Below are 20,145 nucleotides of genomic sequence, written 5' to 3' on the forward strand. Positions count from 1 at the left end.
GTGCGTGTTTCATGTGTCTTCATCTCTACATCACTCCATGTTTCCTGTTTTATTTTGAAAGTTTTGTGTTTCTTCGTTCAGTGTGTTTAGTTTTACGCTTCCTCTGTGACGTCGTTATGTTCATTTGTGTCAGCTGTTTCCCCGTGTGTTTCCACTTCCCCTGATCACCTCCTGTGTGTATTTAGTCTGTGTATTTTCATTCATTCTTTGTCAGGTTGTTTGTCTCCCTCGATGTCACAAATGTTCTTTTTCGTGGTCGTCACAGTCTAGTTTTTCCCAGTTTAGGTTTTAGTTTTCGCCATTGTTCATTTTTGCCTTTTTTATTTTCATGTTTTCAACCCAAATAAATGGCTCGCTCTTTGTTTAAATTTAGTTCAGTCTTCTCTCGTGTTCTGTCCTCCTTTGTCCTCCTCTCTCACACTACAGATAATACCACAGATAAACATTATTTTTAGGTTGTTTTTTTACACCACTACTGACATTTCTTCCACCACACTTATAAAATTACCATCAATAAAGACAGCAACATCACATTCAGTTGTGTTTTCTCTGCTCTTGGAAATAATTTCATAAGTTGCTTCACCCAAGTCCATACCTGTCTCACTTTGCTTTATTGAAAGGGTGTAAGACCTGACCGAGGCAATGTTTGATCTTGTGAAAGTTGGTATACAAGCTTCTGCTGTTAAAGTGAATTATTGAAAAATGTATCTTCTGTCCTAACAGTACTTCAGAGCCCATATACTCCTTCCTTTTTCTCCTCAGTACATCCATAAAAGCCTAATTTATGAATATTTTAGATCCTTTGAGAAACTTTGCCAATTGGAGAATGGCCGTTCTGTTCTTGTACCACAGTTCTTCCATCTTGATCTCCCGCTAAAGTTATATACCTTTTTCAAGAGGATTTTCATCACTTTCTTCTCTGTTTCCACCTAGGTCTCTCTGTCAAATACCAGGTTTTTAAGTTTAGATTGTGCTTCCAAATATTCAGTTTTGTCAGTGCACCCAGCAGAATGTCACACGCTTTTAAATTGTTTGTAATGAGTTGTTGCGTTCAGTGTGTTTAGCCCTTTCAGCTTTTATGGACATCCTTTTTTGTGAACTAGAGGTTTGTTTTAATGTCTTACACCTCAATTCTAGAGTTTTGAATGCTTCTTGTGGTTCAGGAAGTGTTGAAAAACATTTATTTTTGCTTTTGCAGCAGTTTATTTACTTAAGTAACATTCAAATAGTCCTTCTCCGATTTGACCTCCATTATTAGCATTTTACAGCTGTTTGCCATAGCTTACCAAATTTTGTGGCTCTGTTTGAACACACAAGAACAGCTCGTGACACCTTCTTTGGCACACTCATGCCCAGGATGACTGTATGTAAACGTCTTACTACAGCTTCATGTTCTCCTTTTGAATGATAGATTGATAGATAGATAAAATAAATACAACACAAAACAAAATATATCAAGTACATACAAGCTCATGAAGGTATAAACAAATGTTTTGTCTGAAAAAAAAAATAGGTCGAATTTTAACATTTTCCCTACAATCATGTAGCTATAGATATGTACATAACAATAATAATGGAAAACAGTGGTATCTCAAGGGATTCCAAGTGTTCCAAGTCCCATCAGCATCTTGGAGGGGGTGCAGAGAGAGGTTGAGGCCCCTCAGACGGAGTTCCCCGTCTCGCTTGGGAATCAACAAATGGCGAGAGAAGAACCCAGCTTGGTGGTCCCCAGTCTCGAAAGGTAAGCAACATAGCATTTCCACAACACTGCTCTTATTGTTCATCTTGGTGTGAATAGGAGTTATAAACTGTAAATTCAAAGAGTGAAAATTCGCGAAGCGAGAACAAGTTAGGCTCCCTTAGCAGGCCAGAGACGCTCTTGCTTGCTGAGCTAATGCCTTGGCTAAAAGGACCCGGCTAGCTGGACTGGGGAGGCCATAGCAAGGATGGGTTAGGTGTGTGAACCCACAAGAATGAAAATAACTATGTAAAGCTGTAGTTGAACTGACAACCTTCAGCTTTCAACAGACTGAAGTGGAGGAACTAACCCACTAAGCCAAACAGCAACACACAATAAAAGTCAAGCTTGCATGTCACACATGAGCCAGTGGTAAGTGTGAGCCTGAGGCCAAAAGCCAAATCAGTCCTCAAATGATATTCAAATGTGGGAGGCATGACATGAAAAAAGAGCCCCTTTTCTCTCTGTCATGTCTGTGAAAGAAGCACTGCGCCATATAGTATAAATTACCTTGCTGCTGCAGAGTTAAAGAAAGTGTACTGTTGCGAAATCAATTTTACCCCTGTTCTTTTATTCGTCGAGGCATCCAGAGACGGCACCGGACCTCAGTAGTTATTTCACAAAACCTTTATTCATCTTCATTTAAGCATGCACTTCTAGAAGGGAAGACGAGGCCGGTGTGTCCTTCTGCAAAATCTTCACTCCTTCGTCTGTGAAACACAGTTTTGTAGGGGCGACCCTATCATTTCTCCCATGAAAACGCGACGTCCAGATGTACAGAATCAACTTTTTTGGGAAAGGCGTCATCAGTGTGTCTAGTACAGTGGTTCTTAACCTTGTTGTTGTTGTGCGCTGCGCTGTTTCGCAGACTTTTTTTGTGCAATTTTGCTTTTTTAAAAAAAAAAAACACAAAACAAAACAAAAAAACAACGCATTGTGTTCTGTGTCCTGATTGGCTGTCCAGTACAGAATGCATTCAGCTTGTCAAATTAACATACATCTTCGATCGCTAGCAGTGTGACTCTGAAGTGCTGTACTGTATGTTTGTAAGTTTTCTCCCCAACAAAACAACATCGACAAAACGTTTTGCACCGTCAAAGGCACCTGCGGTAGCACACAAAAGGCAGAGGAAGATGCTAACCATCGCACAAAAAGTTGGACTTCTGGACATGCTAAAGGAAGGTAGAAGTTACCGTATTTTCGGATTATAAGGCGCATTAAGCGAAACAAAACAGTCGGATATGTCAAACTTTACTCAACTCATTCTTCTTGCTTCTGTACCATTGATTCATTAATGTTGAAATCGCAGCTCCTCTATTTCCATGTTCTGGACCTGAAAACAGGGTTTGATCTTTGGTTTCATTCTATAATACTGGACTTATTTTTCTATGAAGGTGTGAACTTTGAGAGTGTTTAAACAAGACAGAAAAGTGTGAAAATGTTCACCTATCGAAGTTAATTTTTAGAACGTAACTCCCGCAATAAACGAGGGACCACTGTACCTCAAAGAAACCCAGTCAAACACATTTGTGTGTTTCAAATTAAATGCTACATTCAGTATATGGCTAGATCAGTACAGTCTCCTTGCCTGGGGCAAAGCAACACCTTTTAGGAAACTGAAAAAAGAATCAATTGCCCTGTTTTTTTCTGTTACATAAAACTGTACTTTCTTCTCTCTGTGTGCATCTCCAAGTTTGTTTGCAGAGGTGCTGGGAGAGGACAAGGAAAGGGAGCTCATGTCAAGTGTCACAGTCAGCGCTGCGCTACCCTGCAAGTGTCTGTCCTGGCAGATGGAGTCTCAGTGTAATGAGTCACACTCAGGGTGTGACAGATAGCTGTTTGGCTGGCTGAAGGGCAAATACACAAGGACACACTGAAATTCTTACTGTCAGGACTAGAAAGGTTTGGTTTACAAAACCCGTGCTGGCAAATGGTATGGGGACTGTAATTAATTTCAGATCACTATAATAGTTCATTGCACTACTGAGCACTCAGAATAAAATAAGTAGAAAAGTTACAGATTCCCATGACTGAGAATTGTTTGTGCAGACTTAGTGAAAGGAATGTGGGAGTAACTAGAGCGAGGTCGGGAGATGATAAACACGGCATTCACAGACAGATTTAGGTGCAAGAAACTGGGTAACAGGTCAGGGAAAAGTGTGTGTGTGTTCATCCCTAGATGAAGCTGCAACTGAGGGAGGAGAAGAGTGCAACCTGTTCGCCAATAACGGGGGCTAAAGTCTAACCTATGTCTCCGTCAATGGTTTTTGACAAATCTGATAGATGCAAATTCTCTTTTATAAATATGCGTACCACTAAGTTATGAGCATTTCTCTTCCGGTAGTTGGCTACAGCAAACTGCTGCAGATTGTGGTTTTTGGACTTGGCAGCGCTTCCTCTTACACAGCTGAGCCACATTTGGCTTGAGGGACGAAGCAACCGAGATGCTTAGTATGGCTTTAAGAAGCTTATCTGTAAGTTTGGACCTGAACTTTGACTTAAGCTCATTGTGGAGAAGAGTTTTTCACACAGATTGGTGGTGCCAAAAATGCACATGCTCCGCTTGAACATCCTGTAAAGCTCAGGAGAGGTGGGGGGCATTTCTGACAAATTGTCCTAGCTTGTCTGTGTGATGTCAACAAGAAAAGCTAAGTCCATTAGCCATTCAGGATCACTTAGTACAGAAACAGCCATCCCATTCTTCTCCATAAAGGCTTTCACTTCTGCTCTCAACTCAAAAAACCTCTTTAAGACCTTCCCGCTGCTAAGCCAACGTACCTTGGTGAAGTAGAGCATATGCCCATATGCTGACTCTATTTCCTTGAAAAAGGCACAAAACTACCGGTGCTTTAAGCCCCTGGATCTGATATGGTTGATGCATTTCACAACATTGGACATCACACTGTCAAACTTCAGGCATTTGCTGCAAAGGGCCTGCTGATGGATAATGCAGTGCAGAGCAATGGCTTCGTCCACATCCTCCTCCTCCTCCTGAAATTGTCTGTGCTCATCACCAACCTTTCTCTTCACGGCAGGGTTTGAAAAAAACATGACTGTGGCTGGGTGACAAAAAATGTATTTGCACTGTGTGACAGGATATATTTTTTCTCTACTCGGTGACAGTTCATGAGCCTGACCTACGGTAGCACACACGTGTTAAAAAATATAAACCACCTAGTGCAACGACTCATGCAGGTGCCTGTGAGAAAAACCCCTCGCGTGGGCCACACTAATATCAAACTTTGATTTCAGGTAAGGGGCCGCTAAATATCGTTCTTGGGGCCAGAATTGAAACACATTTCAGGAAGATAGCCCCAACTGATAAACATGCTCACTGAATACCTCAGTCAGCAGAAACCCAACAAAGAGGAGCAAGTGGAGGAACCATCATGGAAGGACAGGCCCCTGCATGTTACGTACCACCGGCAGATAGAGGAAGTGGCTGACATCCAGAAATCCTACCAGTGGCTGGACAAAGTTGGACTGAAAGACAGCGCAGAAGCACGAATCATGGCAGCACCATGGCAACAAGCTCTGAGCACAAGATCCATAGAGGCTGGGGTCCTCTATGGATCTTACGCCCCCTAGAGTGGTGGAGAATGACCGAGCTAAGATCCTGTGGGGTTTCCCATTACAGCCAGACAAAATGGTGATGGCTAACCAACTGGACATAATAATGGTGGACAAGGCGAGGAAGACGGCCATAGTGCTAGATGTAGTGATACCGATTGACAGCAACATCAGGAAGAAGGAACGCAAGAAGCCGGAAAAGTACCAAGGGCTCATAGAAGAACTGGAGAAGAAGTGGAGGCTGAAGGTAAAAGCGGTCCCAGTGGTAATGTACACTGACTCCAAAAGTTAGGCAAGTGGCTCCAGCAGATCCCAGCAACAACATCTGTGATCTCTGTCCAAAAGATCGCAGTTGTAGGAACAGCTAAGATACTGCGTGGGACCCTCAAGCCAGGGAGTTTGTTATATATATATATATATATATAGATATATCTATATATATATATATATAGATATATCTCTATATATATATAGATATATCTCTATATATATATATATATATCTCTATCTATATATATATCTCTATCTATATATATATCTCTATCTATCTATCTATCTATATATATATATCTATCTCTATCTATCTATATATCTCTATCTATCTATCTATCTATCTATATATATATATCTATATATCTCTATCTATCTATCTATCTATCTATCTATCTATATATATATATATATCTCTATCTATCTATCTATCTATCTATATATATATATATATCTCTATCTATCTATCTATCTATCTATATATATATATATATATCTCTATCTATCTATCTATCTATCTATCTATCTATATATATATATATATATATATATATATATATATATATATATATATATATATATATCTAAAAAACACCCAGCACGCCCCTGCGGGCGGTTTATCCTTCAAGCTCGGGTCCTCTACCAGAGGCCTGGGAGCTTGAGGGTCCTGCGCAGTATCTTAGCTGTTCCCAGGACTGCGCTCTTCTGGACAGAGATCTCCGATGTTGTTCCCGGGATCTGCTGGAGCCACTCGCCTATCTTGGGAGTCACCGCACCTAGTGCTCCGATTACCACGGGGACCACCGTTACCTTCACCCTCCACATCCTCTCGAGCTCTTCTCTGAGCCCTTGGTATTTCTCCAGCTTCTCGTGTTCCTTCTTCCTGATATTGCTGTCATTCGGAACCGCTACATCGATCACTACGGCCGTCTATATATATATATATATATATATATATATATATATATATATATATATATATATATATATATATATATATATATATATATATATATATATATATATATAAATAAAAAGAATACATCTGGAGGATAAGGACCAAGCCTAATCTGTCACAACCACATGAAAAAACTTACTGCAAGGAAGAAAAAAAAAAAAAATACAGGCAACAGCAACACCCGGTGGAGTGACAGCAATACCTTATCAGTATTTTATGGCTGAGTGGGTAAAAAAGAAAAGAAAAACAAAATCCAGATTCTCCTGAATTCATACGATAGTCCCAAGAAATTAAAGTATACATGATAATATCTAGCAATGACAGACATACGTTTTAATGAAAGAACATACATAAGATGAGACAATGGATAATGAAATATTTTTCAACAGACGAATTGAGGTGAAGACCGTGATCAGCACTGGTCCATTATGGTGAAGAGAAAGCTGAATGTAAAAGTGAAATGTTTAGTGCTCCTAACCTGGAAGAGGTGGCTGGGGAGAGGGAGGCCTTGGCTTTTCTGTTAGGTTGCTGCCAGGTGACTGCATATAAGGCAGCCAGGCTATAATTTTGTTTTTAAAATATTGATAAATCATGGATTTTTCTGTGAAACATTTGTAGGCCTCACTAAGAAACACAAATGAGGCCCAGTTTTTTTAAAGTAACTATGTAACCAGGAAAATTACATTCTTGAAACTAAAAACCTCTTTTAGAAGTCCTAGACTATCTACAAAAAACAAGTATCAACAAATAAATTTTTTTTTAAAGGTCTCTGGTAATTGATTATTTTTTTCCTTCTTTTTCTTTCTGCCACCTCTCTCACTTTATTTTGCTAACCTCTTCCTTTGAATACTTTCCAGTAATTCTTCGTCGCACCTCCAAGTCTTTGTCACCTTTCCTCTGTCCAAAGGATACACCAAACACTAGTTTCCTCAGCACTTCAGATGTGCTTTCCTTACCACCCAGATTCTGTCTTAACTCCTCCCTGAAATCTAAGCAACACTGTTTCTTCTTTAACTTCCTCCACTTAATCCACGCCTCTGTCTTCACTCACTCACATCCAACAGACTACTTTCTAAAGCTGCCTAGCTACATCCCCCCTGATACCAACATGCAGTCTCCTATCTTTTCAGAATAAAACCAACACTCAGAGGACGGTGCAGACACAAGCTGGAGCAGGAGGAGTGGTACCTGTTAATCTAATTCTCTGTAAATCTGTTTGCTCTAATATGGTTCCAGGATGGCAGGGATGGTGCTTGCTGTGGAGGAAATACAGTTTACAGGGTCACTGGCTATCCTTTAATAGTCAGTGATATATATATCGTTTATATATTTTTCCACATACAGAGGGGATTATTTTTACTGAACAGCTAATCTTTCTATCTTTAATTCTGAGTTTATGGTTAGGCTTTGCTGCGCTGGCTTCATTGGTCAACCACTGCTTCTTAATGAGGAATATGTTTTCCAGATAACAAAAATCTTGTTTTCTAGGTTCACTGTTCAATTTAGAGCCTAAGCAATGTTTTACAGATGGCTGTAGACACTGACTGACCTCCTCAGTACCTACTGACAAATATTTGATTAAAAAAGTTCATAGATTCATTACGCCATAAGATCTGTTGGGATGTCTCCAATGGTTTAGTGGATAACACATTATCTTAATGTCACTGCTTAAATCCCAGCTAGAGACACAATTCCCCATTAAGCCTGCATCAGGAAGGGAGCAGCAGCGAAAAGTTGTTTTTATGCTTGAATAGGTCAGTTATAAGTGGCTTAAAAAAAAAAAACACCTCTGAAAATAGTCACATAAAAATGTAATTTCTACCTTTTATTCTTTTTTCCAGCATGCGTGAGTTTTTTAATACATTTCAGAGCTCATCAAAACACAACTGTTAGAGTTGTCAGAGAGTTGTCTTCCAACCACTAACAGGAAGGTTAGTGGTTGAATCCCTGGCTCCTAAAGTCTCCATTTTGAAGTTGTGGTGTGACCAGGCCTAAGCCATCTGAAAGTCTGCTTTTTAAGTATGAGATAAGAAGGAAGGAATTCTCTTCTACAAAGTGGCGAGATCTGATCTTTTTGCCTACCGCTTACTTTCCCTTAACAACATAAATAACCACTTTAGGTTTTACTTTTATCCAATCACAGTTTTTTTTTCTCAAGGATTGGTGGTTTTACTATGCAGCTTTTGTGTTTCCCTTGTGCGCAAATGTGTTAGGCTGTGAAACCAAGCTGGCAACAATCCACAACAGCTTTCCAGATTTAGCTGCAGCAGCTGTGCTCTGCAATATCCTGTCCATTATCATACAGGGTTTCACTTTTGCTGAGGTCAATAAGTGTCCAGACCAAACAACTGGCTGTTACTATAATGGTTTATTAGCTGTGAGCTTTTGGCTGTGAAAAGCCCTGGTGTTAGCAAAGTTGAAAGTGTTGGGTCACAACTCAAATTAAGATCTGCTTGTGAGATCTGGCTTTCAAGCCTTGTTTCATTTCCCCTTAAATCATCTGTCAAGGTCTGCCCTACATGAGTTTCCAGGGAGATCATCTTTGCATTTTGAACTGTGGATTGTGAAAGTTTCTCACCTAAAATGCCAAAAAAGAAGAAAATTAGAAAAAAAAAGGGCTCAGAAGCCCAGCAGGCTTTTTTCTTTACTACCACAATTCTCCAAAATCCTAGAAAACCTGTTTAATAAACAATTAGACAAATTCTTAGATAAATATAAATTACTGTCTGACAGTCGATATGGATTCAGATCGAAAAGATCAACATCACTGACATTAATTCAGTCAGTCAATCAAGGAGATTACAAATGCTATTGATCAGAAACAGTATGCAGCCAGATTATTTCTACAGGTTGTACTGCAGTGGGTTAAAAATTATTGAAGTGACAGGAAACAATTTGTGAAGAATATTCCTCATCATGCTTGGACTATACTAGGTCCAAAGTTATTTATTATTTATATAAATGCTATTTTTAAGGTATCTGATATATTAGTATTATTTGCAGACAACACAAATATTTTTGTTCTAAAGGAGCTGCTGGATACAACAACAAACTCACTAAATTTAAGTAAAACTAAAATTGTCTCATTTGGGAATTCCCAAAGAAACTCACAACTGCAGATTCATGTAGATGATGTGGAAATTGAAAGAGTTCTTGAACACAAGTTTCTTGGTGTGATAATAGATGATAAAATAAGCTCTAATATATATCATATACACAACAAAGTATCAAGAAATATTTCAATTTTGAGTAAAGTAAAACTCATTCTGGACCACAGATCACTCCACATTCTCTATTGTTCACTGATTTCACTCTATTTGCATTACTATGCAGAGATTTGGGGCAATACTTATAAATGTTCCCTATCATCAATCTTCATATTGGAAAAAAGGGCCATGAGGATAATCCATAAAACTGGCTACAGAGATCAAACAAATCCACTATTCTTTAAATCAAAAATACAAAAATTCCCAGATCTGGTTCGCTTCCTCAATGCGCAAATTATGTATAAAGCAATAAAACAACCTACTTCCTGACAATATTCTAAAATTGTTTTTTAAACAGGAATGGGAATGCAATATGAGGGGGGAATTAAATTTAAAACATCCCTGTATCCGTACAACACTAAAATCTTTTTGCATCTCTGTGTGTGGAGTGAAGCTGTGGAACAGACTAAGTGAAGAAAGGAATCAACATCCCAGCATGACTCAGTTTAAAAGCGGTTCAAAAATATGGTTTTTGCAAAGTACAGGGAGGAGGTGGGGGTCTAAAGGGGGGGTTCTCACCCACTATTTTCACAACAGTGATGTGTATACGTGTGTGTGGGTGCACAAGTATGTTTATATGAGTATATATGTCTGCAAATTGTATCTCTTTTGACAGGTTACTGGGGTTATATAGGTATATATATTTAAAATAAATAAATAAATAATACATGTAACATGTAATTTAATGGTAATAAAGAATTTCTGATGGACAGGGCATAAACAGGAAGAAAAAGTGCAGACTAATAATTACTAAATAGTGGAAAGGGGGTAAGTGGGGGTAAATAAGCTTATGCTTCTTCCTACTCCTTTTTGAACATGTAAGTTATTAATAATTAGTATTATTTTGTTTTCCTTTCCTTTTGTTTTGCTTTGTTTGTCTATTTTTCTCTGTTGCTGAACTGTTTTAACATTGTCAAAATAAAGATTCAATTCAATACAATACAATAGAGGCTGGGGTCTACCACACCAGGCAAGACCCCTGGAGCATAGATGCCGCTGAGACAATCCAGCACATAACAGCAGGGTGCAAGGCAGGCGAGGCATACATGGAATACAATAATCAAATGTCTGGGATAGTATACAGAAACATCTGTGCTGAGTATGGCCCGGAAGTGGCCCTAGGGTGATTGAGAATCTCTCCCGTCACTCTGTGTCAATTTTTTTTGTGTCTGTGTTCATGGGCAGGACTCCACAAAGGTCCCTGCTTTTGAATGAACACACCTGCTCTGATCACCCACCTGTCCCCTCAAACCCCAGGAACTGCCAGTGGCCTTGGCAGATAGGAATCTGGAAGTAGGCATCCTTCAGGTCAGTGGTGGCAAACCAACCGCTGGCACTGATGGCCTGCCTCACCCCAGGGACCGTAAGAATTTTGCATCTTGGATCTCAGGGTTCACAACCTCTGAACATGTCCCTTGACATCTCCTGAGGAACACGGCGGCTGTTTCGAGCATGCTGCAAAAATTGGGGTGTCCCTGGGCCAAACATGAGTGTGGGTCGACAGGCAGCCTCATCAGCCTCACCAGCTGGGACTGAGATAACCAAAGATGGAACTGCACTACCCAGAAAGAGCCCAAGGACCTGCCTTTGGTGACCACCTGCTTTTCATCATCTTCCAGAGGCATACAGATGTTGCATCCCACACTTTTTTGACACATTCGAGCTGCCATGGTTGCACAGGGTGAAGGCAGCTGTCACCCAAACAGGAAGACAACACACAAACTGAGTTTCTCCTGTTTCACTGTTTGTCTTGGTGTGAATAGGATGCTTAATGTTATGTGTTGTAATTTGGGAAGCCAGAGACTGAAAATTGCAATGCATTAGCAGGCCTGAGAAGCTCTTGGTCCCAGAGCTAAGGCTTTAGGCACACTTTTGAGCCTTGGACTATCATGGGGTGGGGTGTTTAAATGCATCTGTGGCTCAGGAGGTGGGAGGGATCATTTTACTAATTGTTCAACTATCCTTGGCCAAGATATTGAACCCTGGTTTGCCCTCAAGGCATTCATGAATTTGTGCGAATGTGTGAATGTTAGGTTGCAAGTGCTTAGGCATAGAAAAAGCACTTGTCTAGATTTGTGTGTAAAAGAATGAATAAGAAAGCATTTTCAGTGCTCAGTAGAAAGGTGCTATATAAAAACCACTCTGTTATATTTGACAATGCTGTTGCTCCCAACTCGCAACCTAATGGTATGTATGGTGTCAGCCTAACCTGACTTGGTCTTGGTGCATTTAACTTTTGAAGTTGCAAGTCAGAATTTCTGAGTTCCCAGATAGAAATTTCAATTCGAGTGCCCGAACAGTCTGAGTTTCAACACAGATTTTGCAGCAGCGCATGTAAACAGTAGCAAAACTGTAAAACCTGTAATCTATAAAACCACTGTTATGTATTTGTAAATAAGCCAAGGACAGAGTCCTGACAAGGATCTATCCATGAATGTGCAGTGTTATTACATTTTTAAAAAGAAGAAAAAAGAAGGAAAAGCTGCTACTGAGTCATGAATGTCTGCACCTTAGAGCAATACTTACTCTTGCTCTTTTTCCTCTCCTCCTCCTCCTCTCCCTTAGCTTCCCTGCTTAGCCTCTTGTGTCCTTGTCTAGTCTCGTGTGTTTTGTATTACTTTTCCCTGGAACACTCTCTCACAGTCTGTTCTCTAAAACCTAAAAGAGGAATTATGGATTGGATCAACTGGTACCTAAATGCAATTGACACCCCTTTCTCAACGAGAAGTTTGGGCTTGGGTGAGCCTGAGTGCTGAAGATATCGACCTATTCGGAACCATGGTAACAGGGTTCTTGCTGATCGGAGCTGGCTTGACCCTGACTTATCGAAGAATTAAGGAAGCAGAACCGGCTGTTCAAACCCCCACAAGGCTGCCCGCTGGGATTGAAACGATGGGAAGAGGCGTGAGTTTCTCAAAATGGGCTCATTGAGCGCAGCACGGATAAGATCTTGGAAAGGCTACGGCTGCTGTGAATACTCAGAATAAGATCTCTGACTGCAGACTGGATTACATCTCGGAAGGGCTGGCTCGGAATAACATCTCTGGGCGCAAATTGGATGACATCTCGGGGAGGCACACTGTCGTGAGTTCTCAGAAATCAGCTCCTTGAGCACAAGAAATGACAACATCACAGAACGCAAGTATGGCGAAGCTCGTGGCTCTCCAACGGGATATTGAGAGACCAGTGTTGGACTGTAGAACTGCTTTGAAATTCTCATGAGCTGTTCGCACTAAAGTAAAAAGCACCATCACTTCATGCGGATACCCTCTCGGCGCCAGCTGCGGTCGCAAGGCTGGAGCTGAACAACAACACCCTGATAACGACTGTGTTTAGACTGTTCCTTCCATGCAAGGCCACCTGGGTTGGCTGGAAGACTGTTTACTTAGCCTAGCAGGGCGAAGGACACTGTCTCAGCTGAACTCTGGACACGCACACACATACATACACACTGATATGCACACACTCATCCCCTCTCCCTTTCCAAACGCCTTCGACGCTTATTCCCTTCTGATGCTGACAGTGGATCAAGGAGACCAGCGCACAGGCTGCAGGCCCGGATGTACTGTCTAAATCGGCTGTCTCTCACCCTTTACCCACCCCTGCTGCTTGTCATGTGTTTCTTTGGTGTATTAAGAGTTTTTTTCATGTGCTATGTGCAGAGGTGTTTTTTTCTGTTCTCAAACTGATCTCCCTGTTGGAGCTCAGTCTGGTGGGGGGGGGAGTTATTTTTTTTTCTCCTTATCTTTCCTCATGTGGTGCATTTTCCATTGTTATACCTCTCTGACCTGTCTTCCCCATATGATGTTTTGTGTAATGTATGTATGGTCGGAGGGTAAGATGGCGCCGCCATTGCGTGCAATAGGTCGGCAGCCTTATGAAATTTCCCCTTGTGGGACTAATAAAGGTATATCAAATCAAATCAAATCAAATCAAATAAACAGCCTTTCTTTCCTTCCTTTTCCAACCTTACTACTTTGTTACTTTTACTTTTGTTAATGGCCTTTCATGTTGTCAGTCAAAACATGGATGAAATGAGATTATCAATTTTGCATTGACCTCTCTCATATTTCTACTGAGAAAAAAAATATTTTGCAATGATTATTTTTTATCATTTTAGAACCACTCCCAAATATGATATTAAACCTAAAAGATTATGCTTTACACAAAGATGACTAGTTAGTAACATATAAACAGAGGTCTATGTTTTTCAGATTTACTAAGAAATACTCCAACTTTACCACTTTTTAATTTTTTTGTAATGATCTTATGTACTATTATTTGCCATTCTTTTCTGAATAACATCCAAAAGCCAGTACACTCAAATTTCAACAAATTTATTGAATTAACCATAGTCAGCAGGCTTTCCTTCCAAACACATACATGCCCAGTCATATTCTTTCAATAAAGTACATCATTAAGGAAATTCTTCAAGGATATCTGGAAACATTGAGCAATCTCCGCATTTGTACCAGACTATTCAGTGTGGTCTGTATCCACACCAGGGTGCCTGACAGAGTATGTGCTCGAATGGCGTCAGATCAATGTGACGCTTAGGTTTCAGTTGACCTGAGTCCCCACTGGGAAAACCAGTCAAAGACTGAGGAAAGGCAAATCTATCAAACAGCAGCTGCTCTTACCTTGATGATAGCCTCCAAGTCTTCTGCGGACACACAGGGGTGTTTTAGCAGGAAAGCTGCCTTCTCTGCTGTGATGGTGATCTTCTGGTTATTTTCAAAGGGTTGCTCAAGCGCTTGGAACACCAAACCCCCCGCCACCAGGTAGGTCACCACCACTACAAACACAGCTAGCACAGTTTTCAGCTTCATCATGGTGAAGGGAGCTGAGCCATCGGCCACCGCCTCCATGCTGGCCACCATGCTCGGCGGACGGGAGGAGGCGGAGAGCCTTGGCAGAACGCAGCCCATTGGGTTCTGCATAGTGGCCACACTGGCATGTACTAGGCTGGACTGAAGCATGCCTGGCTGCACCTTCTTTGGTGAAACCAGGTTGGTCTGGACTTCCACTGAAACAAAGGGGAAATGAAAAATAGAATGATGTGATATTTGCATGATTGAAGTGATGTTTTCCACTGACAAGTGCTCTGATAGAAAACAGGTGATCAGCAGGAATAAGCATAAGAAAGGACAGTTTGTTTGATTTTAAAACATATGCTAATAATTTTGCAGATGAAGAAAAGCAGAAAGACCAAACAAAGTCCTCAGGGTACTCAGTGGTGGTAGTTAACAGTGATGCAATGGGAATTCACTGAAGTACAATTTGTTAGTCTATATGCTTATGAAGTGCTTATAAAAATACTTTTTACATGTTACTTGAAACCAAAGAAAAAATATTTGATCATCATGGATTTATCTTTGTTATCGTTATTTGTCAGTATGTTGGTGGGCTGGAGCCTATCCCAGCTACCACAGGGCGAGAGGCAGGGTATACACGGGACTGGTCGCCAGTCTGTTCGCATTCACATCTATGGCTAATTTAGAATTACCAGGTAACCCCACTAACTGCATGTCTTTGGACTGTGGGAGCAATATGATGTTTGGAAGACTAAATAAAACAAGCACTAAGGTGCTGAGGTTACTTTCACTTTTAACTGACACTAATAAAATTTCTCACCACTGTCTCTGTTATAGAAACAAAATACTGAGTGGATTAATGGACAAGTGAATAAGTAGATTCAATTCATGCCTATTCAAAGTCACAGAACTTGAAGCAATAATGAACTCTATAGGTTTTGAATGAACAAACTAAATAATTATTTAGAGGATGTCAGCTATTAAACCACAGCAATAACAGGGTGCAGCACTAGAATGTTCCTTCTTGACCTTGGGCAGAAAATCACAATTCAAGTTTTGACAGTTGTTCAACTGCATCTCAGATCTAGAGGCTTTCTGATTTGGTGGATAGTGTTTAGAGTAAATTCTATCGATATCTCTTTTAAACAATCATTCTCTGAATATAAGTAACTGCTGTTTATTATTTGCTACGCCACTGAAAGTGTTACTGTAAAAAAAAATCCCAACATATTAGTGAATGTCACACCTTTTTCTGTGGTTGACAAAAACAGATCGTGATGAGCTCTCAGAGTTACAGCCCAGCAAAGCCAAACAGGTGGATTTTGCATTTCTTCTATTCACGACACAGTGTTATGTAAAAGAAGCACAGGGAATCATGACAGCTGCAACACATTTCACTGACATTAGTACACTTGTAGAAACCAGCAGAGACGGCTGCTTTGATTTATGTAATCAGTCAGCTGCAGTGTGTACAGTTAAGCTTACATGCAGGTGTACACTTCAGAAATCCCGCAATTAATGATGTGCCAACAGCACTTGAAAATAATAGAGGGGTGCCATATAAAAGACTTTGAACTGATCAAGAGCTTGCAAACACTCGATAAACATGCGCATGTTGACGGTGTGGGAGAACGTGACGGTCATGCGGGATTCGGGGGGCTATTTCCACGGGGGTGGATGAGGTAATGTTACGACAGACCTCCCCGCTGCATCACACCGGAGCATTTGTTGACTAACAGCCTCAGGCTAGATGCCCCTGCGTTGCCCCGCTGTGGGCATAATTACTCTTTCTGCCATTAAATGATTTCTCAGGTATAAACACCACAGAGTACCGAAGACGCCGCGGGGTGGATGCGGCTGCAGTGTTTGCCCATAGTAAACTTCAGCATGCAGCTTCCTGTGGAAATTCAATGTCTGGTCAGCATGTTAAGTAGCCAAGCCAGTGGGAGATACTGGACCAATTAGTGTTTACAGAGCAAATAAAGGTCACAAAGAGCAGTTTGACTTCAGCAGTTCATTTCAAAACATGCAGTAATGGGAGGATGTGAACGCCAACTTTCACCGAATCCAGAACGACATCTAACGCGAAAGTGCAGCATGAATAAAACACACCAGCACCTTCACAAAAACAGCATACTGACTGACGGGCTAACCTGGTGGAGGGTTCATGTTCCCTGGTTTTCTTGGATTCTCAGTGGGAAATTTCATCTTGGCTCTTCTGGCACTGCCACTATTAGAAGAAATATATATCCAACTTTCAGGGTCTTTCTGTTGATTCCGTCGCTTTTAACCGGGAAAGAATGGAAAATGGCAGGGAGTAAAAAGACATTATCCGCAGCGCGTGGTTCCGTTTCAGTGGCTGAGAGACTTGCTGCTTGTATGAAGCTTCTCTTCTCCCCAACGGTGGCGGTCTTCAGAAGCGCACACCCACCGCTCGCCGCATCACCGTCTGCATTGTGTAGCAGTAAACACCATGGGCGCGGGTAACGAGAAGCGATGCTCCACTGAAGAATCTAACCATCACATTGCGACGGATTTCTGTTATACATTTACATCACGGTGCATCTGAACAGCTCTGCGCTGCTAGTTGTCAAGACCCACCACTCCCAGATGCTGCTGCTGGTGCAGTTTGGCTTAATCTCCACACCGTAGCGCAGCGTCGTGCCTTTACCACTAGATCACGTTTGTCCAAATGAGAGGAGCAAGCAAAGAGAGGAGAGATGCTGAACCACAGCAAGACGCGCTTCAGTGTTTATTTAACAATAACACCTGGTAGCTGTTGAGAAATATAAGCATTATATAAGAAGTCTGTGCTAAATTAAAATATGTTGACTCCATTGTTACACGAATTAGGGTTAGGATTGTGGAGTGTTAAAACTCTAACCCTCTCCTTTCATCTCCAACAGCATTCAGTCATATCAGGCCTATTTGATGGCACAAGATTGCTGCCATCTTCTGACGCAGTTAGCTATTGGCTCTGGAAGCAGGCTTGATTCTGCTTGACTACAATTTCATAGCCAAGTTTGTTGCTGTTTCTTTCTTAAGAGCCTGTCCACGACCTGTTAACGAAGGCGGAGCTTGTTAAGCTGAGAGGTCAGCAGTTTCTTTGATTGTTTGGGCATTCACATTGTGGATAAATCTGTGGTCTTTAACAAGAAACTAATGGGAGACCAGTATGCTAGACAAGCTGCCACTGGCTATGCTTCCTATGCTCTGATCAATCTACACACAGTACAGTAACCGAGCTAGAATTAGCAAGTAAACAGATGCGATAGCAGAGTTAAGAGTAGTGTCAAGAAGTTTTAGTAACCCTTCAACATGTTAGCAAGTAAACTCTTGTTGCTATAGAAGAGAGAATCAAATCCGGTTTAATAAAACAGCCACGCTGAACAGGTGCAGTTTGTCATTTTCAGATTTTAGATCTGAGAAATCAGACTTCATACAACACCTTCATTTCTCATGTATGATTTATCCCTCTTTAGATTGTCAGTTAACCATGTCACAGTGCGGGTGCCTGCGTTTTTTAATTTTATAAAAATATTTAATATACATTTAACATCAAGAAGTTGTTCCTGTGTTTCTGAGTTAACAGCTGTTCCTTTGAGAAATATCTGGTCCTCACAGCAGCCACAAAAAAACACACATTTTTTAACCTCATCTTTTTTGATACCGGTGTTCAATCAGAAGCAATTCAGTTTTGTTTAATTTTTTTTAGTTTTGTGTATACGGCCCCAAATCACAAGCTGCTTAAAGTTGCTTTATGTTGTGAGGTAAAGACCCTTCAACAACACAAAACCTCAACAATCAGAAGACTTACTATGAGAGAGTACTTGGTAAAAGTAGAAAGGAGAAATTCCCTTTTAACAGGAAGAAACTGTCAAGATCTAGACTCTGGCAGGACTCCTTAGTCAATTATTTATAATTATAATTAAGTATAAAAAATAAAATTACAGATTATAATTATGAGTCAATTATTTACCATTATTTACAGTGAATATGAATAGTCAAAAGATTATACAGTAGTGACAATCCCAAACTCCTCTGATGCTTTCCAAAGTTTCCAAACCATTTCCCAGACTCCCTCTTTGCAAAGACATCTCACCACTCTGCATCTCAGGTCTCTCCAGGTAGACCAGAAAACAAGGAAAGGCAGGTAAGTGTCACGTAGGTGGCTGAATGAGGATGTGGACACTGTTTATTATGAAGAAAAAATTAACACAACATGATAGGTTGCACTAAACTGAATGACTGGACATGACTGAGCTAGATGTGTTTCATTAAAAAGACAATGTCAATAGAATAGAAAGAGGTAAGATGACAGATGGACTGTGACAGTACCTTTCCCCAACCTATAAAGGGAGTCTGAGGAGGAATTCTCTCACCATCTTCTTGTCCGGGATGGCGGGATGCACGACCTAGGATCATTCCTCTGGGCCATATTCCTCACAATCAACCAGGTACTGGAAGCCCCTTCCACGACATCTGGTGTCCATAACTGAGCAACCTCAAATGGGGAGACAGAGAGGATTAATCACTGTATCATTTTCAAACGGTCCAGTGTATTTGGTTGCAAATTTCTTAGGTTTCATTTGCAGAGGGATATTTTTTGCAGATAACCAAACTTTCTGACCTGATTGATAAGAAGGTGCAAGTATCTGGTACTGATCAGCCAGACATTTGTTTTGCTCTTACATTCTCAGGAGTGCAGTTCAAGTTGACTTCGAGTCTTTCACAAAAGATGGCCACCATAACAGAGCCAGGAAGTATATTGTGTGGTTGATGACCCATACATTTGGCAGTATGTGACCACTAGGTTACTTTTGACCGGACTTTCACAGGGATGAGGAGTTGAGGTGCGTTACCTGGGTTCTACTCTTTTCTTTGGGCGTTTCGAACCAAGGAATCTATTTCCCAGGTTAACAAACCAATTACGCATGATGTAGGCAAGATAGTTTCTTCCTTGGGCAGTCTGAGGAGGAGAGCAGTTTGGACAAGGCAAGATTTATATTTATATTTATATTATGCAATCTGGATCTGTAAGTGATGGTAAAGGAAGGCTAGCTCTGTGGTTGGCATGAAGCTGGACACTCTGGTGACAGTGGCAGAGAAAAGGACACTAAAAAAACTGCTGGACATTATGAACAATGCTGGGCATCCTCTGCACACGGCTATTAACAACCAGAAGAGTCTGTTCAGTGACAGGTTGCTTCTCCCCAAGACAAGAACTAACAGACTTAAAAACTCCTTTGTCCCACACGCCATCAAACTGTTTAACTCCTCTCTGGAGGGGAGAGGGAGGGGAACAACTAAGCTGTAGTGCCTCTTCACCTCACTGTGCAATACCTTTTGTGCAATACTTTTGTTAATAGTCAACGGTGCAATAGACTCCATACTTGAAATGTGCAATTCACTTGTATTTTTATTTTTATTCCTATTTATTCTATTTATCCCCTTCGTATATTTTATTTATATATGTGTGTGTGTGTATATATATAATATTCTGTAACTGTAACTTCTGTCGGTGCTGTG

At 40.7% G+C, this 20,145-nt stretch overlaps 1 protein-coding gene across 1 annotated transcript in view; it reads right to left on the reverse strand.

Annotated features, from left to right (window-relative positions):
• Positions 1–17,246, reverse strand: part of kcnk10a (potassium channel, subfamily K, member 10a) — a 40,128-nt gene extending 22,882 nt beyond the window's left edge. The window contains exons 1-2 of the mRNA XM_085246522.1: positions 16,770–17,246; positions 14,443–14,828 (exon numbers count right to left, since the gene is read on the reverse strand). Coding sequence (XP_085102648.1) covers positions 14,443–14,828; positions 16,770–16,824 — 441 coding nt within the window. The 5' untranslated portion in view covers positions 16,825–17,246. The remainder of the gene's footprint in view (positions 1–14,442; positions 14,829–16,769) is intronic.
• Between the last annotated feature and the right edge of the window lie 2,899 nt (positions 17,247–20,145).

Source organism: Mchenga conophoros, linkage group LG15 (genome assembly GCF_057382185.1).
Source record: "Mchenga conophoros isolate Kocher_MC1m ecotype Shallow Benthic linkage group LG15, M_conophoros_male_GT1.1, whole genome shotgun sequence".
Taxonomy (NCBI): domain Eukaryota; kingdom Metazoa; phylum Chordata; class Actinopteri; order Cichliformes; family Cichlidae; genus Mchenga; species Mchenga conophoros.